Source organism: Hippopotamus amphibius, chromosome 10, assembly GCF_030028045.1.
Source record: "Hippopotamus amphibius kiboko isolate mHipAmp2 chromosome 10, mHipAmp2.hap2, whole genome shotgun sequence".
NCBI classification, from domain to species: Eukaryota; Metazoa; Chordata; class Mammalia; order Artiodactyla; family Hippopotamidae; genus Hippopotamus; species Hippopotamus amphibius.
Genome location: NC_080195.1, coordinates 72,158,284 through 72,184,327, shown reverse-complemented (window position 1 = coordinate 72,184,327; position 26,044 = coordinate 72,158,284). Strand labels below are relative to the sequence as shown.

The 26,044-nt window shown below is 44.3% G+C and overlaps 2 protein-coding genes across 8 annotated transcripts in view; one reads left to right on the top strand and one right to left on the bottom strand.

Annotated features, from left to right (window-relative positions):
* The window catches only part of CRYBG3 (crystallin beta-gamma domain containing 3), a 111,452-nt gene extending 109,463 nt beyond the window's left edge, over window positions 1–1,989 (top strand). Inside the window, exons 22-23 of one of the 3 annotated variants that reach the window (XR_009047666.1) lie at window positions 228–559; window positions 1,874–1,989. Coding sequence is in view for 1 of the 3 variants with exons in the window: in XM_057696373.1 (XP_057552356.1) it covers window positions 228–316 (89 nt within the window). In the remaining 2 variants the exon portion in view is untranslated. Of the gene's footprint in view, window positions 1–227 lie in introns of all 3 variants that reach the window. The other 2 variants (XR_009047665.1, XM_057696373.1) reach the window with 2 other exon arrangements.
* On the bottom strand, window positions 1,939–26,044 carry RIOX2 (ribosomal oxygenase 2). Of its 5 annotated transcripts, none has more exons than XM_057696376.1 (10): window positions 25,855–25,961; window positions 21,523–21,986; window positions 17,017–17,136; window positions 15,777–15,905; window positions 10,566–10,669; window positions 7,149–7,251; window positions 6,252–6,420; window positions 4,431–4,519; window positions 2,851–2,937; window positions 1,939–2,390 (listed from the first exon to the last, which is right to left on the bottom strand). In XM_057696376.1, the coding sequence occupies exons 2-10, from the start codon at window positions 21,952–21,954 to the stop codon at window positions 2,232–2,234; spliced, it is 1,392 nt and encodes a 463-aa protein (XP_057552359.1). In that variant the 5' UTR covers window positions 21,955–21,986; window positions 25,855–25,961; the 3' UTR covers window positions 1,939–2,231. The 5 variants fall into 5 exon arrangements, 4 of the variants coding, with proteins under 4 accessions (XP_057552359.1, XP_057552358.1, XP_057552361.1 ...); XM_057696375.1 differs by having other exon boundaries at window positions 6,252–6,423; window positions 25,855–25,949; XM_057696378.1 differs by lacking the exon at window positions 17,017–17,136 and having other exon boundaries at window positions 6,252–6,423; window positions 25,855–25,967.

The following is a 26,044-nucleotide window of genomic DNA, read 5'->3' as shown; positions in this document are numbered from 1 at the left end:
GCAACCATCTACTATACCTCTTAACTTTCCTATCAGTCATAATGAGGTTGAATCCGAGGTGAAGAATAGCTACGCCTGTTTAACCTCAGTTTCCCATTTCAGACCACTTTATAAATGACATATTAATCTACCCCAGCAGCGAGTGGGAAGAGCAAAAGCTTGTGAAAACTGTGAAACTGTTAAGCACCTGTGTGAACAAATCTTTTCTTTTGGAATTTCTATTTTAGGAGGAAATTATTATGACAAAACTCATGTAATTGTAAATCAGCCCCTGGAGGGAGAAGAAACACAGAAGTGGGACATTGAAATATTATGAGAGAATCTGCAGCATCCCTGAGACAGAGCAAAGGGAAAAGACCCTCACGCCCCATGGAAAGGAAGCTACCTGTTGTCATGCTTCTGGATCACTGAGCAGAATGAACTTCTTCCCCAACCTTGAAGACTATTGCTCTTAACCGCGGAAGAGCTCAAAATGTTCTTGCCAGTTATGCAGTGGTCTTATGACGAACGCGTGATGATTTCTGGGAAAGGTTCTACTCCTGCTCAATCTCCAGCTTTGGTGAGCAAGTTTCTTGACGTCTGTTTTCCCTCCTTTCCACCAAACACGAATCCTATTCCTGATAGCCCTTACAGGACACTGGTGATGCTGTCATCCTGTGTCAGTTATGAATCTCCTAGTAGATGTGTCTGAGTGCAAGGCACAGGGAAGCAGAGTCCTATAGGTCAAGTCATACTTTTAAAAAGATGAATAATTTTTTAAGCAATATCTGAAAACATATTTAATAAACCTTACTATTAAGCTGCTGTATTAGATAAACATTAAAGGTTTTCTATCGAAGCTTTTATAACTGAAGCACAGTAAGTATTCACACTTGTAACTGACCCCAGGGAGGGACCTCAGCTTTGTAAGGAAAAGGCACACTCCTCAAGTACAGGAGTGTTTTCTGTGGCTGTTCTTTGCTCAGTCCTTCAAACTAAAAAAGCACAAAGAGCCTGTGGCTGTCCTTGTACTCTTAGTATTAACAGAGACACCCTTCTGGGTGACAAGACTGTAACCAGGAGTTACCTATCCTGGTTCTGAGACCTACCTGCTTTACCCTCGAGAAGTGTTTATAAAGACTCTGTCACCTACAAATAAGAAGGGTCAAATTTTTCTTTGCCTGAAGTAAAGGGAATTTCAAATGTTCTAATTAAGACCAAGTAGATTTGAACCTTGACTATATCATTTTACTTTATAAAATGTGACAGAAAACTCAGTTTTTCACTCCCATTTTAAATAGCTTTCATTCAAGCAAAATCAGGTAGGATATTGTCTTTGGCTTGGTTTCAAGTAATCATTACCACCATCACTATATGATTCTCAAGCCTTTTCCCTCCTGAGCTGGTTTTAAACTTACATTGAGACAACTGTTCCCATCATCCCCAACTTTTGCCAGAAAGCAGAAAAAGGTCTGCTCTATTTTTGTAAATGCAAAGGTTAAATTCTTCAGTGATATTTTTAAAAACATCAACCTATATGCACTTTAGAATATAAAGTAACAGTGAACTGTTTAAACTCAAAGACCCACAATTTTGAGTATTTTTTATAGAGACTTGGTCTTTCCATGTAAATATTATTGGCTTTTTTGTTTTTTCCTTCAATCTCAGGCTCTTTTGTCATCTTTCAAGCAACATCTGTAAAACTCCCGTATGCCCGTAGATGTGAGTGCCTCTTATTAGTGTGGCAGTATTATTTAATGAAATTTATGTTACAGAGTAACTTTATTTTAAAGGGGGGGGGCCTTGTGTATACACAAAGGTATGTATATTTTCACTGTAAAAATCCAAGTTAAAAAATTCTTTTCTTCATGTTATTTGTTTAAAATTTTTCTAGAGCCAATGAGGCTCTTTAAAGAAGTTATTTCTTCCAAAGAACAAAGACAAAGCCAGGTAACGACATTTAAATTTAAATGATACATTTATTGAGCTGTGCCTTTTCTACCACACTGGATTAAATAAACTTGTCAAGAAGTATGGTTTTTGTCACCTTCTGGGATATTTAGTAATGTGCTTTTCTTTCTTCTTTGTACCTCTGTTAGTACATATGGCCAACTGATCAGCTGTAACAGGTAGGTTTCATGGGATTAGATACACAGGTAAGGAAAGTTACATTCATTGTGTCCTTGGCTCAAAGCAACAGGGACTCCCTATATATATATATAAAAAAGTAGACATTTGATTCTGCAAAGGCACTAGATTACTTGGATTAAACATTCTGTCCAGAGGGATAATACCAGGCTTTGCTTTTCCTCATCTGTAGGAAGTTTCAGGTCTTTGACAGCAATAGCTGAACTGTTCCAAACCTGCTTCAGTGCATCCATATGTGATAAAGGAAAGCGAAGTCCATGAGGCTGAAAAGATAAATGGCGTTTTCCATGATTCTTGATACATCATTATTGATATCCTTCGCAAGTATGAAACATGTTTCAGATAAGCTATTTACAAAAAATATAATCAGATACTTTATAAAAGTTGCCAATTCCCATATGAAAACTCAGACTTCACGTAAGGCATTCTAATTTATAGAGTAAGACATATTAGTCATTTGAAATGATTCACATTTGTCACATTACACCTTTCCTGCAAGGCCACAGATCCCAGCTAGTATCTTTTAAAGCGGGTATATGTGTGTGTGTGTGTATATCACAAATGTCTGACTTAATCATCCCTGTGCAAGGGCTGTCAATTTGTGAAATGTTAAGTCCACACTACAGTCATAAAAAAGCTCATTACCCATAAATCAAAGGTAACAGATTCTTCCCAACCACCACCAAATCACAGGAAAGACATGCATTTTAGGCTGGAACAAACCTCTGTTTCCTCGTTTCCCATCATGTGTGTTTCTCTCTTATTCTTTAAGGAATGATAGATGTACACCATCTTTTCTTGAGTTTCATCCTTAAAAAAAAAAAAACCACAGTAAGTCATCAACACCAACACATTGAGCACCTGTATACTAGGAGGGTTTTCCAATAATATAGGTCAACACCAAGAAAAATCTTGATGCTTCAGTGCTTAAGTGAAACTTATTGAACACTAAAGAATCCTGGCAAAAAGTTATGAGATGCAGATAAATATATAGGTGTGTATATATATATATATATATATATGCACAAAATGTATAATGAATCTATTTCCTTATAGTGCTCACATATAACTATTTGTACACAGCAAATAACCACTCTTATTTTTTTAAAAAGATAATAGTATCGTCAGAAACTTGATGTAATGAAAAAGCAACCATTTATATGTCAACTTACCAATGAAACATTCAAGTTTTTCATTTCATCACACCTGCACTGTCTTTTTGCATCAGAAAAAAATTTGACATTCCTAGGCATACATAAATTGTTATGAACACCACAGAGTCAATATTAATTCCTGAGAAATACCAGCTATGTGATCTGACTCCCAATTGCTCTCTACTTCCCGTCCCTCTCCATCCACCCCACACAGTGCAGTTTAGTCTCTTCCAGACCCTTCAGTCATTCCTTGTCACCTCTTAGATGAGGATCAAATACCTTAGCCTGAAATAGAATGCCTCAAATTGACTGGTTATCAGAACAACTAGCATTTTCTTATTTTTAATGAGGATGTGGGAGTACATACTTTTGAGGTTTTATATATATGTTATAAACCAGTCTTCTCCAGGTCTGGCCCTGATGGCTGAAACAACCTGCTTATGGAGACATTCAGATGCCCCCCGACTCCCATCCCCTCCAGACAGTCACTGGGCACCTCCCAAGAAAGCTGATTAGGAGGAGCAGGGTGAAGCCACAGGGCACGGGAGCGTTCCCAAGGGCTTTAGGGGTGTGTAGGGCTCTCCTAATAAATGCAGAGGCTCCACACCAGATGAAGCCCTGGGACTCATTTCTAAAAATTTTCCAGTTGATGTAATCAGCCAGTTTGGGGAACCACTGGGCTAGGTGGCGAGGTTATGGAATATAGGTTTTCCTCTCCATCATGTACCAAATAGAGACTTTTTTGAGAAGAACCATCAACAAAACCACATGTAAAGACAGATCTGTGCCGTATACAGGATGGGAGAGGGACAGAGACAGGGAGAAACATCAACAGGGTCTGTAGCCGTCTATGCAAAGGCACCCTGGCCTGAATTAGGAGGCAGAGACTAGACATTAATCACTAATTAGGGGAAAGAAGGAGGGTTCTGTGAGGCTGAGGACAAGCCCTCAAGTGCCCAACAGGCCGGAAACTCTGGAACCGGAACAGTGAGATCTGGGCATAATCTGATCTAAAGTGGTGGCATTAAGCTGTGTGGAGGAGGATTCCCCAAGGAGGAGGCCAGGGCCATTGGTCAGTCTGATAAATCTGAGGCCTGCGATGGAGATGCCCTGAGAAGAAAGGAACCCTCCTTCCCTCTGGATACTCACTGATGGGTCCTGATCGGGTTCTAGAGTGAGGACAATGTGCTCTCTAAACTGCAGTTTCACTGTGCTGTCCAACCGTGGAAACTGTCCACCTAGAAAATCCAGAGAGAGAGAGAGAGAGAGAAAGCCAGCCTTCAGAGAGGAAAGCAATAGGCTCAAACCTGCCTGCAGGAACAACTATTCAGGAAATACACTTAGTAACAATTTGCAGGTGAATCCAAACATGGGGCGCCCTCTCGAAGTATTTGCTCTCCCCGACATGTACAGTGATATTAAAAGTATAGCTTACATCCTAATGGAGCTCATTCTTACACTGAAGACAGACGTACAATTAGGTAAATAACAGAAGTCTTAGTTCCTGCAACAGTTGTCACCAGTACCTGGGCAGCACATACTACCACAGTACAGACAGGGCCGCCTGCCTCTACACGGAGTGCTCTCACGTCTCTGGTTGCTATCCCCTGCTTGCTCCACATGTGGACTCTGAAAGGACGTCCCGAGCGCAGAGTGCACCACCCCTCCAACTACAAGCTGCCCGACCACGGCACATTATTCAGCCCATGTAGGTCAAGCGCCGTGTCACAAAAAAGCCAACTGATAAAATCCACAGAAAAAACTACTCTTTCCTAAATTGGATTTAACTTAACGTAGCGAAAAAGCAGCGCTACAAACAAACCAGCCTTACAGGGTCTTCTAGTTGGAGAAAGAGCTGAGGGATCATAACTTTACTGACTACAAGGACTAAGAGAAGGAACACTTTAGATAAAATATCCTAGGCCATAAGCTGATACTCAGAACACTGTTCTGCTAAAGATTAAAATATGTGCTGGAGAAACGTGTGCTATTTTGAGCAGATGCTATCAAAAACAAATGTTAAACTCCACCCCCAGAGACTATAATGAAAATGTACACAGAATGAATGTCAGAAGGGACCTTGCAGATTGTGTATCTCGGTGATTTTCCACTGGTAATAAGGCTTTTACAAACGCTAGTGAAAATGAAACTCTCCCTCTACCCGACTAAGAGAGAAGCAGCCCCAGAGCCGGCCTGGCACTCACAGCTGTGTCCCCCTGTTCTCCTGGTGAACACAGGCCACACCACAGAACCCCGACATTAAACAAGACCACACTGTGACTATGAGAGACCGAGACAACAGGAGACCCAATCTGAGAATCCCTCCTATTTTCCGACAGCATGCAATCCAGAGCAAAGCCCTGCTTCCTTGAACTCTCCTGAAAATCACCTATCTCAAACCCCAATCCTATAAATCCTTTCCAACATCCTTTTACTGAGATGCCCACAGTCCCCAACGGTGTGCTAGCTTCCCTGTTACAAGTCAATAAATCCAGCTTTGTTTGACTACAGGAGCGTGGTGTGGTCTCTGCTCCAGAACAGATATCACCATCCACCCAGAAGTCTATCAATGTCATCTGTAGCTTAAACTTGTCACAAAATGGTCACCTGGGACTTGGGGAAGGTCTGTGATAATCTGGGGTATTCTTGTAGTTCACCTGCTGATGGTAACATTTTACTCAACCCCAAGTTAATTCCAATAAGATTATGTCAATGTTCACGTTCTTAAAACTTCCTAAAGATGATGACTTCCAGAGGGGCCATAAATACATGTATGCCTCACCTCAAATCACAGGGCTCTCATTCCCCCTCAAGCTGCATGTCTTGTCCAACCTCACACGAACGATAGGCCCACATTAATCCTAAAATACTTATACTTTTTCCATTGGCTCAGAGAGGTTTCCACCCAGAAAAGCCTCAAAATATCCCACATTAGCCCCTGACCACCTAGAAGAAGACAGCAAGCTCTACCTGGTGCTGAAAGCTCTGCTCCATCTCCCATATAGTAAGGTGGGAGCCTGTTCACAGCAAAATCCTTCTTCATGTCTGCTGAAAGCAGTTCTTTGGTACCCTCCAGCTGGTCGGCAAGCATCCTCAGAAAGCCACTTAATCTTCTTGTTGCAACAGCTGGGGTTTCCACCTGCTAGAAACACAGACGTGAGTCCTGGCCCAGACTGCAGAGACCTTACTGCCCAGGTCCCAGTCTCTAGAGTAGTCCACTGAGCTCCACCACCCAGCAGAGATGCAGATCCATGCCACTCCCTTAAGGACAGTATCCCTTAATTTCCTCATAACCACTGTTTATCTTAAACTACCTATTGTTTGCAAAAAAAGATCAATTTTCAGGATTTTGCCTGGAAAGAGGGATCCCCTGGGAATATGGTGCAGTCTTGGCTTTGCCTTTTGAAAAGCAAATCACTGTCTAAGGTGACTGCTTCAGACCATGAAAGCACCCTTTGCTCAACTCGGCACCAATGGACTCATCATCTCAAAACTAGCCAACAGGGCTGCGGTTTCAAAAGTAAAACCAGGACGGACAGGAAAGCCAGGGAATACACCAAAGCTAGGCTCTCCAGTGGGTCTCTCACATGTGCTGAGGCTACAGTTCCCAAGCCACATTAGTTATTTATCCAACAATTCATTCAGCCAGCGTTCCCAAAGTGCCTGCTGCTGTGAAATACAGGAAGCGGGCCATCTGTACAACACTGTTGGCCCTTTGGGCCGCATGTAATGTGCAGCACTCCATTTGTTCCACAAACCACCCAGCCCAGGAGGAGATGAGCCTGGCTCATACAGGGAGGAGGATTCTGGGGTCCTGAGGAGGGAGCCGCCGCTACCTCTCCTCTCCCACCTGCCTTTACTCCTTACCAGGAGCAGCTGCCGGGGTATACCGGCCCGGAGCGCCACATCTGCCTTCGCGGTATCAAACACGAGCCCCGAAATGGTGTCCAAAAGGAAATCTCCCCATGAACTGGAACAGGTACCAAGAAAAAAAAAAAAAAGAGTGAACACATAAGAAATGTGCATAAAACACCGATTATTAAAACCCTAAAGCTACAAATTGTCACACCAATTCCCCTACCCTAACATCCTGAGTTCCATTAATTTCACATTACTCAGCATAAAAACTTAAGACCTTCATCAATCATAGGCTTCCCTTCCTCCCCATCCCAGACACTCCGGTGCAGAATTAAAGGTGGGAAGCTAGGTTTTATTCATAAATTATCTTAAATGTAAAGAAACCAGAGAATTAATTATAGACTGTCAAAAAGTATGAAGTTCAAGGGACCAATTTTTTTTTAATGTTTTCAACTATATAAGACAGTACCTTGAGAAGAAAAGCTTTGCAAGAAACTTTAATCTTCAATCATTATAGGACCTAAAAAAATTTTTATGTGCAAAAAAATCCAAAAGCAATACATTTAGGGTAACAGCAAGATCCCCGGACTTGTAATTATCTGAACAGTTAAACGATACATTTTCCTTTGTTCCTTATAAAAAAAGAGGGGCACTGTTCTTCAGTAAAATATCCAACATCAGCAATTTCAAAACCACTGATTTTGCAACTTGTTAAACTCTACCAATGGTTTCACTGGGGTAGCAGATAGAAGCCAGAGACCAAAAATACCATCTCAGGACGAGCACCAGTGTTCAGTTGCCTTTTCCTACTCTGGGGCATTTAGAATTGCTCGCTCCTACATGTGTGCCAGTGTGAGAAGCACACACTGTGGGGATGCTCTCTTTAAACATCTCTGAGCTGTTTAAAATTTCCCTCTGTGTCACCAGCAGATTTCAAATTGCTGGCTACATGCAAAATGGAAATTCACAGTATGACTTTTGCCTCTCACTCAGTAAGCAAAATTAACACTTTTATGCTTCCCTCCTGGAAAAGTGGCAAAAGAGGACAAAAGCCACATGAGAGACACTTTCCCTAAGACATCCACTCCTACCTGGTGGCCTCACCGCTTTGTGACATAATGCTATATCCAACCTCACACCTTTGATTGAACTTCGACCTGGAGAACAAATGCAGGCCTTTCAGCAGCGTGAAATAATATCGCCCTTCAAAGGGTCCCAGGTACAAGTCACGCAGCAGTAGCTCACAAAGGAGTTTAAGTGCAGTTAAGTTGAGCTCTGTGCTCTTCTAGGAGAATGGATTTTGGGCCTTTCCAAAGTTTAGAAATAACACCTCTGGAGGGGTTTACTTTGGTAAAGCAGCCAAATCCATAGGCCACTGTCTCATACAGCTGGCCCTAAATATTCCAACAACGCTACCCTTGAGAGGGGTTAGGAAAAGACCCAAATCCTTACCCTGCCACAGTGCTTTAAGGAGCACCAGGACCAAAGCACAGGGACATCTCTGGGGAGCAATGGTCCTTGCATTACATCTGTCCCATTCTAGCACCTGCCCCACTGACAAAGGCACAGGTAGGCGTCCGGCTTAGACACACAGGTCCCGGTGCCCACCCACAGCCCCTGGTAGGCATTCTCTGTAACTCAGATGGCTCTTCCCCAGCCCTGCTGACTGCAGATGGGGTGGGTGGGACCAGGGAAAGCTACTAGTTCTTCATCCTTGAGATTGGGAAATAGCAAGTCAGGCACTCAGTGGAAGCAGAAGGTAACAGGTTCAACGAGCTGGAGTGAGGTCAGAGAAGTAACTGCGGATGCCCTGTGATGAGCCAATATTGTGAGTAAATAGACACCGAGGAAGGAAGACAAGGGAGCGAAAACCAACGGAGCTAGAAAACTAGTTGGTGGCAGCAAAAGAAATGAAAAAGGGAGAATTAGGGACGGAGAGAGCAGCTAAGCCACATCAATGGTGTGACGCCAGAAGATGGACGTTCACAGGGCCAAGCTACGTGGCTGCCAGCACCCAGAGCTGCTCTGGTCCCGAACGAGCTTCTGGTCCAGCCTCCCCGCGGCCTGCCTTTCCCCAGCTCCTAGGACCCGCCCCCTCAGTCACCCCTTCTCTTCTGGAGCTGCCCTCAGAGACTTTCTGTTTCTCTCTATGAAAGACCTAAGGAGCCACAGTGACCAGGGCATTTCACGCAAAGGAAGCCCCACACAAGCTTTGGCTTCTACTTGTGGGCAAAGAGAGCCTAAGCTCAGGCCAGACTCCAGCGAGTTCCTCCTCTTAAACACAGGGGTTCACCTCTCGCTGAAAAGCCAGATGAAGAGGCAGAGGAATGCTTACTCACTTGTTTTGCAAGAGACAGCTCTGACGTTAGGCGGGGACTTGCTGTCCCTCAGGCCTGGAATGTCCTCTCCTACTCTGACCTCCTGACCCACCTCTACCTACTCATCCTCTAAGTCTCCCTCAGCCTGGGGGTCAAGTCATTTCTGAAGCCTTCCCTGATGCCCCAGCTTAGCTAAGTGCATCTCTCTGTGCTCCCGGAGTCTCCTCTGCAAACCTATGATGGGGGGTATCACACTGCTTGGTAACTACACACCTATCTCCCCTCCTTCCCCCACTTCCAGAATGTAAGTCTCAAAGCCCCTTCGGTCCAACGCCTACTATCCCAGTAACTAACAGAAGGTCTAGTGCTGCGTGATGAATAAATTAATGACCGGCGTTTTTAATGGGACCTGGACCAGGAGGTCGCTGCTATCAGGAAATCGCTCACAGGGCACTGCTGCCAGGTCCTGTCACGACGAGGTGCTCGCTGAACGGGAACATGGTTTTAATTAGAACTGTCTTCGGCACATGTGCTTTTAGGACTCAGTTTCAGACTTCCTTTCTGACTTACTTTCATGAACGATAAAAAATGGAGACCTTAAACGAGACTTAGAGGTTTCAATGGATACAGAGCTTCTGTTCAGGGTGATGAAAATGTTTTGGAAACAGACAGTGGTAATGGCTGCACAACAGTGTGAATGTAATTAATGTCACCGAACTGGACATTTTAAAATGGTTACAATGGCATATTCTGTGTTGTAAATATTTTACAATAAAAAAATTTTTTAAAGGAGACAGAAAGAGGTGGGGGCTGAGGGTGGGGAGAGATTACAAGCCCAGCCAGGCAGCAGGAACACAACACCACACCCACAGCTATGCTTCTCTCTTCCCAAACCACGGGAGCCTTTACGTGGGCAACTCCCAGTGTTCTGTAGTGTCAGGTTCATGATGGTCCCAGAGGAAGCCTAGACGAGTGGGCCAATGGCACACATAGGACGCTGGCACGGGAAGTCAGCAGGGGAGCTGGAAACCCCAGGGCTGGATACGCAGGAGAAAAGCGGCCACAGCTTGGTGCTGTCGGGGACGCGAGGCCAGAGGCGAGCGCTCACCTGCTCTGGTAGGTGCTGATGGTCAGGTGCGTGGAGTGGGCCAGCCCCACGGGAGTGTCCGCCTGATGAATGGTCCCTCTGGGAAAGTACAGCAAGTCTCCCGGCTAAAGGAAGAAAAGGGGGAAGGAGTTAGGAAGGAGGATATCTTCTCGGTCCTCCACACAGGCTGTGAGCTTCAGTTTTGCATTCTAGAAACCTCTGTGGTAGCTGAAGCAGTGGTCTGCATGCTGGACTCTGTGGTGTCCACTAGTCTAGCTCTGCTGTGTCTCTGAGCCTGTCACCATGAACCCCAATCCTGAAGAGGCTTCCAGCGCCTGCAGTCACTTTATTTATAAGCTGAGACCAGATACACCTGAAACCACCCTGGGATCAGGGTGGCAGCCTGTGCCTGGGAAGCCTGCTGCCTCCCTCTGCACCCTTCAAAGGGGGCAGTGAGGAGCAGGAGGCTGAGAGCCACACAGAGGCTGCACTCACTGGCTGGTGACCTAGGCAAATTACTTAACCTCCCGAGGCCCCGGTTCCTCTACGTGTAAAATGCAGGCAATTGCCCCAAATATCACAGAACTATTTTGAGGATTAAAGGGAAAAGGTTTTTAGAGTGGGCTTCCCTGGTGGTCCACTGGTTAGGTCTCCACGCTTCCAGTGCAAGGGACGTGGGTTTGATCCCTGGCCGGGGAACTAAGATCCCACATGTCTCATGGCACAGCCAAAAAAAAACCCAAAACCAAACAGCTCTTGGAGCAGTGCTGGGCATGTGGCTGTGTCATAATTCTTTTACCTGCCAGTCCCTGATCGTCTGTGAGCTCTTCCAAGCGGGGTCCACATCCAGCTTGTATCCCCTCAACCACCCAAGCACCCGGCACACACCAGAGGCTCAACCGACGCCTGGAAGAATGGATGAAAAATGCCATAACCCTTCATCTGAACCTAAACACTAGAGGTAACTAAAGATCAGTCAAACTTTCTCAGGCAGGTGAGCCTCCTCCACCCTGTCCTATTTCTTTCCCAAACCAGCGAACAGAAATATATTTTCCCCAAATCACTGCTGCCCTGGAGCTACCTCCTCCCTAACCCCACCCAGATAAAGAGCACTCTGTGTAGCAGGTGCCTGGGGAGAGGAGAGGGAATCTGGAGAGTCACTTATCTCCTTTCTGTGACCCTGATTCTCACTGGTTAAGAGCACAGGCCCTGAAGGAAGAGCTCAAGAAATATCAGATTAAAAAAAATTCCTTTTATAATGCAAAGATTTGCCTTAAAGCAATAAACGATATGCAATTATATGCATATTCATAAGAACTATCTTGCCCTGAATAACACCAATCTGACAGGGAAACTAGTACTTCAAGTAAATAAATGCATTACTCATAATTATAGCTATCATTTGTGAGATTCTGTGTGCCAGCCCTGTGACCAAGGCCCTCATGTATATATTTCACCCATTCATTCATCCCACAAACACCTGATTAACCCTTCCCCGCCCATGCCAGGCACCATGCTAGGCACTGGGAGAGAGCACTGAACAAAACAAAGACCTGCCCTGATGCAGCACATTCCAGAGGAGAAAACAAACATTTGAGAAGGGAGAAGAGACACCAGACAATGAAGACATTCTAGTGGGGCAAGAGGGATAAAATAAAGCAGCAAATGTCAAGTGGCAGTGAATGCGAAGAAGACAAAATAAGCACAGGAAGGAGGAGGGGAAAGATGCTGATGGAGGTGCGGGGCAGGGTGCGTCTGGGGTAAGAGGTGGCATTGCACCCAAGATGGTCCATTAAACCTCACTCTGCTAGGGTGACAGTTCAGCAGAGACTTTAGGAAATGAGCAAGCCAGCCACGCAACAACCTGGGGAGAAAGGATTCCAGGCGGAGGGAAGAGCAAGTGCCAAGGTCCTGAGGCCGGAACGTGCCTGGCAGGTTGAGGGGCATTGGTTAGGCCTGTGTGGCGTGAAGGTGGGAATGATGGGAGGTGAGGTGAGCACGTAGCAGAGGGACCAGATTACAGGGTCTTCTGGACCATATTAAGGACTTCGGATTTTATTCCGGGTTTAACAGAAAGTCACTAGAGGTCTGGGCAAAAGGTTCATGGGATCATGAAAGGATCATCATGGTTATGTCAGAGAAGTCTGCAAAGGGAACACTAGATAGAAGGCTTTTGTATAAATCTGTATCCAAGGATTTTGCCCTGAACGAGGAGAAGAATGGTGACACATCTGCAGGGAGGAGGTTGGGGACAGGGTGGGACATAGCGTTTTGGTTTGGGGAATATTAGATTTGCCATATCTTTTACGTTTTCAGGGGAGACATTAAGTGGACAGCTGGATTATGAGTCTGTTTAGAGATGTGGGCTAGAGAACTAACACATCATTTAAAATACATCAGTGTGATAAGAAAAACATATCAAATTGTACACTTTAAATATATGCAGTTTATTGTATGTCAATTATATCTCAATAAAAGTCCTTAAAAAAAAGAATTATATGCAATTATATGAAAAATAAAATAAAATAAAATAAAATATCAGTGTGGAGGCTACTTGAAAACTTGTGAGGGGATGCTGACTGATCAAAGAAGTCCAGGAAACAAGCCCTGCACCCCAACTTACAGAAGTGGGAAGACGGAGGACAAAACAGCAAAGGAGAATGAACAGGACAGTCAGCAAGGTGAAGAGAGAACAGAGAGAGGGCTGCATCCCGGAAGCCAGTGGAGAACGTGGGAGTGACCCACTGAGCCAAATGCTAACGACAGGCACACTGAGATGGGGACCAGGAGTTGGCCGCTGTACTTGACAATGTGGAGGTAACCTTGAGAGTAGTTCTAGAGGAACAATGGGGAAGAAATCCTGCTGGAAATGGTGCCTAAGAGTGGGAGAGAAGAGGAATCGAAGACAGGGCATTGTGGCAGGCTCTCCAGAAATGTCTAACATCCTAATCCCTGGCATCTGTGAATATTCAGGTTACATGGACAAGGTGAATTTAGGTTGCTGACAGGGGGATTATTTTGGATTATCCAGGCAGGCCCAATGTAATCACAAGGATCCTTAAAAGTGGAAGAGGGTATTGGAAGAGAGAACCAGAGAGAGGGCAGCATGAGAAAGACCAAGCTCCGCGCCACTGGCTTTGGAGTTGGAGGACAGGGCCATGAGCCAAGGCATGTAAGCAGCCTCCAGAAGCAGGAAAAGGCAAGGGCGTAAATTTCCCCCTAGAGTCTCTGGCACAAACACAGTCCTGCTGACACCTTGATTTCAGCCAAGTGACACCCCTTTGGACCTCTGAACTGCAGAACTACAAGATAATAAACTTGTGTTGTTTCAAGCCACTGAGTTTGTGGTAATTTGATAGGTAGCAATATATTGACATAGAGCCACCACTTCCAAGGACTTTCGCTGTAAAGGAAGCATCAAAGTAATATTTTAAAATTTTTACATCCTACATGACAAACATGATCTCCATTTTAATAAAGAAGCTGAGACAGAGATCAAGGACAAGTAGCTCATAAGTGACAGCAGCTAAATTCAAACCTAGGTTTGTCAGATCCCCAAGCCACAGAGACATGTTTCCATTATAGGGGTGGTCTTCACCCCAAGACCTCAGGTTTGGCAATCAGAGGTACCAGTCAGGCTGCCACCTGGGTAGGAAGGAGGAGGGGTGAGGAGGACTCCCAAGCCCACCCTGAGCAACTCAGCTCCTTGATTTCATATTCTGGGCATTTATGCAAGATTTCACTTGAAGAATTCCACTCAACAGACATACAACTTGAAAATCCCTGCAGGACACAACGCTGTCCTTCTCTTCCCAGGAGACTTGGGCTTCTAGTAATGAGCTGTGATCAGGATGGGTGTAATTAGTGGGCACTGCTCCATCTCCTCCAAGCCCCACACCCTCTGTGACCACCATGAAGCCTGACCTTCTTGGGCAGGGCAAGTAGCCAGATGTCAGTCTGAGTAACTCAGCCCTGGCTTCAGAGACCATGGATGGCTTAGTCTTTGGCTTAAAAATAATCAGCCAAGAACAGGGTTGGCAACCTCTTTCTGTAAAGGGCCAGACAGTAAATATCTGTGGTTTGTAGGCCACACGGTCCCTGTGGCAACTAGTTGACTCTGCCAGTATAAGGTGAATGCAGCCCTAGACAGTACATAAGGAATGCGTGGGGCTGTGTTCCCATCAACCTTATATACAAAACCAGGCAGCAGGCCAGATTTTTGGCCCATGGGCCAGTCTGCTGACTGCTGACCAAGAGCATAAAAAAATGAAGGTATCTTTCTTGTGTTTATTCAAGTCCCCTATAACACAGGCATCCATCCTAAAAGGGGAGATTATTTCTTCCAGTTATGGCAGGCAGGCAAAGATTTTAAAATTAAGAAAAAGCCACAAGGCACTGAGGAAGAATCAGATACTAATTAAAACTTCAAGACACAAGATATACAAAAACAGCAACCATATGCGAGTCAGTTTAGTTAGAATGTTTGATATGGTTTAAATTAACTATTATTACCACTGAAGGAAATTAAAGTTTTGTAAGAAGAGGTATAAAGTTGAATTATGCAGCTATTCTTATCCCAGATTTTCTTCTCAACAACTTCACCTGCCGGGGATTGGCTATCATCCCATCCAGCTAACTTCTCAAAGACACACTTTCTCAGCAGCAAGATGCCAGCGAACCAACACATGCTCGAGCCACCTGGCTTCCTGGGGAAGGTCTCCTCAAGGGCTTTCCTGGTGACTATTCTTCTGGTGACTATACGCAGGGGGAAGGGAGTGCAGAGAGTCTACTGCACAATCAGGAGGAAAAGGGATCAGGCTGGAATTTTAGCAACAGCAAAAAAAACCAAGGGGTCCGTGGCCGTGCTCTACTCATGCAATCAATCTACAACCCAGTGGTGACCACTGTCTTAGATTTGGCAAAGCTGCCCAAGGTACTGCCTTCCACTTTTACTCTAGAGAAGTCAGTGGTTACTGAATTCATAATTCATTCCTGTTGCACTTGGATTATATTTGGAGACAGGTGATTGGGAAATTAACTTAACATTGCCTCAGCTCACTTGGGCAAGTACAAACTACCAAGTCTCCTTTAGAAGCCCACTGTGCTGGCTAGCTGGAATGAGAGCTACCTGCCCCCAGTCTCTGGGATACATTCGCAGGGGACCATTACACAAAAACTAAACCTCAAACCAAACTTGTCTCAGGAGAGGCGCCTACAAAGACAGGCTCATACCTTCAATGTGAACTCGTGTGCTGGCCTCCCGATCCTGTCCTCGGCCTCCACGCTGTACTCTCGCGCCAGGGGCACCGTAGGGTGGTACAGGCGCCAGTGTTTCTCCCCTTCCAGCTGTAGGATGAAAACCTACAGACAGCAAAGGACCCCGGAGTGTCAGAGAACCTCCAGACAGCTCATGAGGTGAAGTGCTTCTAGAATGTCAGCACTCCCAAGGCTTAGACGAATTACAAATTTCAGATAAAAAAAACAAAAATAAAAGATCACAGATGCATTCCGCTTTACACTCAAAGTTGCCACTACTGGTATTCACTTTTAAAAACAGGTAATCGTGAAGTCTGACACTGGAAGGCTAGTCACTCTTTTCACTTTTTTAAAAGCCTTGCTGTGTTCTTTATATCCCAGTATCTATCCCACTATCTCATTCCCTTAAATCTTCCATCAGACAGCTGAAAGCCCATAATCTCTGAAGGAAAAGCCAAGCTTCAGATATTACTGAGTGTCTAAAATCCTGAATATAATCCTTGGCACATAGGAAAATGTCAAGTTTTTTATTTTTCACTCAACGAAAGATAAAGTTCTATTAGAAATATTAAAGAAAAAATTTTTTTGGAAAATGTATTGATATCAAATTGCTCTCAAAGGAAGAAAAAAAGTTTTTTTTTAATAACTGTGTTCACACATTGTATTAGTACCAAAATAAATCTATGAAATACCTAAGCCAAGAGTTAATTTTTTCTGGCAGCCACATGAGAGTGAAATCAGCAACTGTCAAGACGCCAGTGCTTAAGTGAAACCATGACCTTTATTCAAGCTGCCCCAAGATCTTCACACATGGAAAATATAGATACTTTTTGGCAGCTACAGAAAGAGGACAAAATGAGAGCAGATGTAATGATTACGCGTGACCTCACCTTATTAAAGACCATACATTATGAAATTAGAGAAAAAAAAGACAGTCACTTTTCTGTAGAAAATTCAATAAATATCCGTTTCAGAAGAATACGTGGCTTTTTATATTCGTGAATAAACAATCTCTCCCCTTTCCAAAGGAGCAGGAAACCAGTCTGATGAGATTCATTTTGGCCCAACCTCCTGGCGAGGGAGGTCAAGCTCTGCAGAGCCCGCACAGGAAGAGGGGGCCGGACCGGCCTGAGCTGCACTGAACCCTGCCGGCCCACCCACCCGGCCTGGCAGCAGCTCCCTCCTCCAGGAGCCCCGCAGCCTCCTCCCCTCTCACCTCCACCTCGTCATAATGGGGCGGCAGGCCCTGAGCTCCCGCGGGGGTTATGTACACGTTCGAGCCAACCAAGGAGCCGAAGTAGCACTCCAGCTTCTCCTGGATCCTCCAAAGCTCATCCTTGAAAGAAAGGTGGAGAGGGAAGAGGTAAAAAATACATGAGAAATAAGGAATATGTTCTTATTCGCTCAGCACGTCTTTCTCGCACAGCTGTGACGTTCCAGACACCGGGAATGCGGCGGCGACCGAGCCAGCGCCTCTGCCCTCAGGATCCCTCTGTTCTCCTGCAGAACAGGGCAGAGGAGAGGCGAGGCAGGCCACAGGGAGTCGTGAAGGATTTTAAGCAGGACAATGACACGATCCAATGCACACTTACAAAAGCTCATCCTGGCGACGGCGGGGAGAATGGATTGTAGGAGAGCAAGAGAGAGCAGCGGGGAAGCTACGAAGGCAGCATCACAGGCAGCGCAGGACCAGGGTGGTGGGGAGGGGCAGGGAGAAGGAGAAAAGTTGAGACGCGCTCAAGAAGCAGCACCCACAGGACCAGGACCTGCCGATGGCAGGGGTAGGGGAGTGGGCAGAAAAAAAAAGAAACATTCTTGGGCTTTTGACAGAGGCAGTTACTTAGCTCCCAGTTCCACTAAAATGGGAAAGATATGCTAAAGAACAAGCTTTCAGTGGGAAAAAGGAAAAGTCGTACGTGAGAAATGTTAAGTGTGAGCTGCTAAGACCCCCGAGTGCTGGCTGGCTAAGTCCGAAGTTCCGGTAAGTTGGGGGGCTAGGGATTTACATTTGGGAACTGCCTGTACTCAAGGCAGCTTAGAGCAATGGGAGCAGACACGACAACCTAGGAAGGGGATACAGACAGTGAAGTGGGAACGGGGTCAAGGAATGCTCCCTCTCTCCAGCCACTAACTGGCTCTGCAGGGCCTAAGTCAGACTCAGGGGCCTAGAGAGGAGCCACGTATTCCTGCAAGAGAGAAAGAAACCTGATTGTCCCAAGGCAGGTGAGGAGAGGAGAGGCAGCAGTTAGGCCACGTAGGTATCGGCACTGCCTGTGTGCCAGGCACTGTTTCCAAGTGCTTTACCTACTTTTGTTACACAACCCTCCCAGCCACCCTGTCTCATAGGGTGGGTACCATCAATATCTTCAGTTTGCTGATGAGGAAACAGACACGAGAACACACAGCCAATGAATGATGGAGCCGAGATTCAAATCCCTGCAGCCTGGCTCCAGAGCCCACACCTTTAACCATGACTCTCTATTGCCTCTCTAAGGGACTATCTTAAAGAAATATCACAAAGAACACTGCAGAGCCTCAAGTTTCAAGCATATGAATATACAGTGCCTGGCACACAGAAGACATTGCAAAGTATCTACTGAGTAAATCAATGACTGCAGCTTGGGAGTCAATCCTACCACTGGCATGAAAAGGAATAAAAAAATTAACAAAAACCTCTAGTATTAAAAATAGCAAGTGGGAAAGAATTGGGTCAGCATTAAAAAAGCTTTGGGAGATATCTTCATACAGACCACTCAGCTGTTCTACTTATAGATCTCAGGGTTTCTATTTAACACAGGAAGAATAAATTAATGGCATCTCAGTAGCTCCAAAGAGGTAGCAGACCTCCCAAGCAGCCTAATTTATAGCCAGGAAGGGCCAGCAGGACCTGCCTGTGTAGTTACATTTATACAATAACTGGAACCAGTTTCTCTCAGTCTCTGTCTCTGTCTCTCTCTCTGTCTCTGATGGCCTGAGAGGTGTCTCAGGACCGTATGGGTGACTTCACGGCTCCCAACCCAAGCTTCCGGGTCTGTAATTGAGAAGTACGTGTCTCTTTTTCTTCTTAAAGGTTACTGAAAACCCTATCATTTGTACAATTTTTTCATTTCTCCTGGACTTTTAGATTCTCAACCTGCCAAGTGTGGCCTACTACAGAGGGATCTGGACTCAAACCACCTCAGTCCAAGATGTAGTTACAAGCTAGGTGACGTCAACTTCTTCATGGGTAAAAGGAAGACTGCCACCCTAAGACTGTGGAAAACAGCGTAAAACGTATCTCAACTCCTATTTAAATTGCAAAGCAGTGTACAAGTGGTATGGCCCAGGCACAAACAAGGCTCCTGAAATCTGTCTCCTCTGACTCATGGCTCCCAGCTACATGTGGAAATGCCAAGGAGGACCCCAGAACAATGGAGAAGGGAAGGGAGAGGCTCCTCCTCTCTCCACCGGCCTACCTGCAGGATCAGCGGAATACAACAGCTAAGACCGGAAGCCCTCATTCACACCTAAAGAAAGGCAAAAACAAGCATGCCAAAAGACCTCCGACATTTCAGTTACTATCTTTAGATGTATGGTTAGGAAAATGCTTTAATTTTGGAGTCAGAAGTCCTTACTTAGCAGCTATGCAAAAGACACACCTGTGAACTTGCTTTTTTCCGCATAAAATGGAGACCACCGTGGTGGCCCCAATCATTTCAAATGTCTTGGAAGGTTCAAAAGTGAACATGTGTGAGTACTTGGTAAGCTCACCTGGACTCCTGATATACAGATTACCCAAAGCAGATGGGGAACAACCTACTACTGCTCTCTGGTTACCTCCTTACTCATTTCCAGACAAACTAGAATAATAAGCTGTGCACACTGCGTTTCCTGATAAAGAAAGGGCTGACTGTTTACTCTGATAGTCTCTCCATCTGGCCAATGAGGAGCTGCTTCCAGGCTTTCTCTGGCCTGATATCGATATGTCCATTAGTAAACACACCCACAACACTAAATCTGCTCATAATAAATACTTAGAATCCAGCTTCTAGGGTAAGAGGGTGAGCTCCTTCCTTCAGCGTATGGGTTTCTCAAGTCCTGGTGGTGGACAGAGAAAAAAAGAAAACAAAGAGAATGCATCCTAGTCTAGCCTGGGGGCTGAGGTTGAGACTGGGAAAGCTCATCCTTTCTGCTTTAATAAACATGGCTCAAGAGCTGAGTCAACTGGGCAAAGGAAATACTGTTCTCGGCCACTTGAAACTGGGGAAGAGGAACGTGCAGCATTTAAGTAGATGAGCAGAGAAAAGCCCAAGATGATTCTAAAGCGCAGAGGACACCACACACATGCCAAACAATAACTTCCTGCTGCTCTGTGAACAAATCACATGTAATCAACATCTCTGATCTTTTCTATTCATAGTTCTTAGGTGTCTAAAAACCACTCTTTAAAAAAAAAAGTGCTGCTTCTAGCCAAGTAAAGAGTCAAGGACTAGCTCAGAGGGAAGTACCATGGTGTCCAATTTTCTGAATGCAAATCGTGACTTGGTCTGCAAGTGATTTATAAATCCTTTTGGGTGGCAGGACCAAAACGCTGGCATTCCAGGGAGATTTCAACTGCTCATGATTGCCTGAGATGGAACATCTGGAATGAGGACTTGTACTGAACTTCTAAGAGTACTTTAATTTGTCCAGAGTACACACAAGTTCAGGATCCTGTAGACAAGAAAGGGAAAGGCATTCACCAGACGAGGGAGGCCTAATGGATCTACCAAGGCAACTCGAGTTCAGTCAGAAGAAGCATTGCTGGTAACTGATGACAAAGTCCCAGGAGCCATCGCACAGCCAGAAGCCACCCCCTCAGTGTGGAACTTCACGCGTGGCTCTCCTCCTCCTCCCAAGCTGACATTTCGATTCAGCCATGGGTCACAGAAGGGCATTTCCGAATGGGGATAAAACTTCATCTAAAACTTAGAATAGGCCCTCAATTGTTCTGGGCCACCTGTCATATAAAGATCTCAATCCTTTAAGAGCAGATTAGCTCATCCTAGGTTTACATCTTATAAATACAGAAACTGAGCACAGAGGAGGCAAGTTATTTCTCAAATGTCAACCACTGACGTAGAATAAATAAAAGGTTAGCCAGTCTTCCCTACTTGCAAATTCAAGCTACCCTCCGCCTACGGCTGCCCACCAGCAGCAGTTCCAGGACCCTGCCCCTCAGTGCCAGCCTGGCTGCTACGGATAAAGGGTGAAGTCTCTTTCTTAAACGTGCATCTGGAATGTGGTCTGGTCACTGCTCAGAAGCCTCTGCTTAAGTAGACGTAGGCAACTTCAAGAAGAAAATGATCACCTTGAGGTTATCATGCCTTAAGCTACAGTGAAGCGACAAGCCAAGCAGAAATGTCTACTATGTATCAAAACATACACCAGCCCACGGAAATGCTCCTGGAGGTGTAATGTCATTCTAACAAACTTTATAAACTTGCAGTATAACTTAATTTTTGCAGCTCAGTGACACCTAAACAAGTCCACCCTGAGTTGTTAGAGATTCTAACGGTTCAGACAAAAGGGAACATAAAATCACTGAAGTCGGAATGCATTTGAAGACCAAACAGGCGCTCTCTCTTCTCAAACTGGCAGGAGCCTAATCATGATCAAAACAGATTTACCCCTGAGTTGCTCTGTGGCCAAATGTTAGCACTTTAATACACATGAGGATTCTGCACCAAGGGGAACCTGTTACCTTAAATCTCTGAGGTTGGTGAAACTGAATTGTTGCCCTTTTCTGATCAAAATCTTTTCTCAGCTGAAGAAAGTGCACTTTGCCATCTTTGTTTAAAACCTTCTTCTTTCCACTGACACACCGGCAGACATTTATATCTCTCCCATAGTACATACCCCGGCTGCACAGACTCTTCAGATCTGAGAGCCTGAACAGGCACCGGTAATATGTGGCCAGCGAAGGGTCATCCCTCTGGATGAGAAGGGGCTTCTGCTCCCAGAATTCCTTGAAAAAAACCTCCGTCTTGATGGGTGAGATTAAACTTTCAAAGAGGCCACTGGGGCTGTCAAAGTTCAAAGGGGAAGGCCCACCAGCTGCCTCCACCTTCACCTGCTTACAGGGGACAGGCCCCTCTTCCTTCCCATCCCCTGCAGGCTTCGCTTTCTTTGGCATCGTTATCTTCAAGACAAGGCAGTGAGGAAAACCTGCCAAAAGAACAAACACACGTGTTTAGGTTTCCCAGTGCTGGTGTGAGAGGATCACATACACACCACTTGCATGACTATTAGGCCTTCATGTGAACTCTTCCTAAGCCAAGGCAGTTTCCTCCAGGATAAGATACAGCCTGAAGCCAACGCCATGTCTTCCAAGGTATGATTCAGCCTCAAACACCAGGCGGATTACATATTCATAGAAAGGAAAGCATGTTTTTCTTGTACACAAGCACTAAGTCATGGAATTCATTACTTATTAGGGGTATAATGATCCCAAATTAAATGATTCAACTATCTCAGCAGTTCCTAGTCACAGTTTTAGCCTGTGGCCATTGACAGAGCAAAGCTGAAATCTTAAATTTGGCTTTAATCAGCATCAGGTCCCAAATCTAATTAGATGCACTCAGAGTTATGAATACTTGACTCAAGAACCACCAAGAGCTGCCCATGACCAGGTGCTCCTCACCACAGCATCCCCAGCTGCTGTCCTGGAGGCCACCTGGGCCAGTGGTGCCACCTGGTGGCCAGAGCAAGAAGCTGCCTGCTCCCAAGTCTCCCTCAAGCCCCTGGCCTGCCTCACTTCCAAACCTAAGCTTACTTCTAAAAATTACCACTTTATCAGAAATCTCCCATTAAAAAATAAAACAAAAAACTAATTAGGGGCTGAAAGTGAAGGTTAAAGATAGTTATATCCCAAGGCTTTTAAAAGCTGTAACTTTTTAACTAAAATAAGACATAGTAAAATGGCAACATCATTAACTTCTAACACAGCCCTCCACCCTCCAGCTTTCACGTGCACATACATCCCCTGGGTGCCTAGATCTCAGATGGGGCTTGAGATCCTGCATCTCTAACAAGCCCACAGGTAAGGACGCTGCTGCTGGACCACAGACCACTCCTGAGTAGCAACAGAATCGACCCTCTTGAGTATTGCCAAAGGTATCTCAGAACTGCCCCAAACCACAACTGTTGTCACATTTACAATGCAGGTGTCCTTCATCTGGAGTTCAAGAATAATACTTCAATTATATGAATTTCCTGAAATTGCAAAATTCTATTTTAAAGTACATGTCTTTTCTGGGGTCCATAGCTTTTATCAATTCTTAAAGGAGTTCCCATCCCCAAAAAAGGTTAAGAACCACTTTGCTTATAAAAACCAATTTTTCCCAGAGATTTATTTATAAATGTTATGCTTTTCTATTTTGTTGGGCTATCAGCATTGTAAACACACTTTTTTCTGCTCTTTCGTCATTATAACTAAGCTGTATTTCAGCTAGACTGTGGACTGAGTAGAATTAATGGTCTGGCCTGGGAAGTAGGCACCCGAACAACGTGTTACGCATTGCAGCAACTTACAAATTTATAATTGATAAATTCAGAATAAGCCTAAAATATAAATTTAGAATTCCTTTGCCTAGTGTATCCAATTAGTCACTTAGTGGCTGTCTTGGTGACCAGATTGACTGTCCCAGTATCACAGAGCTTGTGCTCCACTAACCCCTACTTTACCTGATAATAGCCCCAAAGTGCAAGAGTAATGATGCTGGCAATTTGGGTATTCTCTTACTGTGCCTAATTTATAAATTAACCTTTATTATAGCTATTTGTGAATAGGGAAAGAGCACAGTATATATAGACTTCAATACCATCCACAGTATTAGGCATCCACTGAGGGTCTTGGAACATTATCAGCTTCGGATAAGGGCGTGCTACTGTGAAAACTCTCTAGTGGCCTTATTTTAGCTTCTAAATTTTGTACCCACAAATAGCTCAGTTCCTTCAAAGGATGAAGTGCTTTTGGTAGGAAACACAGGACCATGGTGGGAAACTAATACAAATTGATACTAAAAGCTTCACTGAAGGGGTAAAGGCTTAAGCTTTTTTTCCTTACATTTAGGGGAAAAAAAAAAACTTTAGTGTCTTAGGATATATTATTCATTAAACACATTTTCTGAAAATGTTTCCTATTCAAGTTAGACAGACCAACTTGCTTTCTCAACTGAAGAATCAAAGCTTCAGTGACACAAAGTAATGCTAGCACTTGGAGCCCAGAAGTGATGTAGGAATACAACGAGATAGGAAAGCAGATTCAATAAAGAGCAGAAAAGAGCTACCTGCTATCCTATGAAAAGTCAGCATGCGGCCAATGTCTGGCCTGGGAACTTAGATTTTTCAGAAGTGTCCCCATGACCATTAACTGAAAAGCAGGACTCACTGAGCCTAAGCTGTTTGATTTTGGTTTTGTTTTATCCAGATCTTTATTGGAGTATAACTACTTTACACTGTTATGCTAGTTTCCGCTGTACAACAAAGTGAATCAGCTGTATTTATACATATATCCCCATGTATAGGGGGAGGGTCCCCTCCCTCTTGAGCCTCCCTTCCACCCTCCCCTATCCCACCCCTCTAGGTCATACCTAATCTGTTTGGACAAATAATTCGGGTTATATACTGACACCTGCATTCCTTCTAGGAGTCTGGAATCTTGATATATGCCAGGCAGAAGGTCCTACATGATGAGCCCCAACAAAAATCCTGGGCACTGAGTGTCTAATGAGTTTCCCTGGTTGGCAGCATTTCACACATGTTGTCACAACTAGCTGCTGCAGCAATGAAGCACTTGGCATCCATCTGCTGTAATAAATCAGTTGTGAGTCCTAGCAAATCACTCACCCTGGGGATGGTGTTGGGGACCCCTGACACACTGCTCACATTTAACTGTTAAAAACTGTTAGGTTGACTCAGAAGGTTTGCAACTTTTTCATTACCCAATAATGAAAAAAGTAATTTCACATTCAGCTACATATTTCTAATCCCTCACAACTGATCAATTTAAAATTTATTTAAGGGATGTCAGCAGGAAGATGCAAACAAAAGGCTTATTTTCTTTGAGCATGATATATGAATTCAGTATAAGCATATTCACCAGGATATGTGGTGAAACAAAGTGTGCAAAATAGTTAAGCCAAAAATAAAATCACTTGAAACACTTTTCCCATCTACAATCAATAACAAAATAAATCCCAACGGTGCGGTGCGTAACAAATGCTTTTGTTAGAATATGAATTTCACTACTTCTACTGCGAAAAGTTACATCATTCATTGTTTCTCTGGGTTCATACTGAAATGATTTGAAGCTCAGTTAATTGGAACCTAGCTTAGGGGTTACCAGGCAAACATACTACTTCTGATTCTCACACTATCTGCATTGTAAGACAACCATTCTTTTTAACAGCTTTTGGGAGGTAGAGAAAGAATAGATGACATACATAAAAAGTTTAAAAAAAAAGTGTGTCTTGTAAGAAATATAGTAATTAAACAAGAGAATGCTTTGTCTGGAAAAGTACAGCCAACACAAGCCTGCCTCTAAACCTTACAGATCACCCAAATAGAAGTTAGAGTAAATATTTTTGTAAAGCTACAGGGGAAAAAAAAGCAAGCTTTTAAATAGCAATTGTTTCCAATCTGAGTTGACTATAGCGCTAAAATGTAAAAAGATTAAGTCAAAAGAAAAGATCCAAGATTCATATTTTACTAACTGTCCACAGAGGAAAAAGAGCAACTAATCTAAACAACTTTGATGGATTAAACTCCACAGGAAAATCAATATTGATACCCATTCTACAGCCAACAAATACAAACAAAGCCTTTATATTTTTAAGTGTCCCAACTTTCTCCTCTATGGTAATATTCACTGACCAGAAGTCTTAACACAGGACAGCAATGTGCGCATTCCCAGAGCCTAGTACAGAGCAGGGCACACAGGAGGTCCTCAATAAACATTTGCTGAATGAATGTTTTCCCCCTTTTTTGTCTTTTGTATACAATTTTAGAGGAAAAAAAACCTCAAAAGTCTTACACAAAACAGAGTTGGGGGAAAACAGATGGTTTGTCCAGTGGGGATTCTTCTTTTGACGGCAGCAGAGCTGAAAGGCACCTTAGCCATCAGAGGTCACTACCAACCAGAAGAAGGAGGTGTGTCTTTATATGCTGCAGAGCTGTGTTCCAGAGTGTAGTCAAATCACCAGAAAAGCTTGTTAGTATGCAAA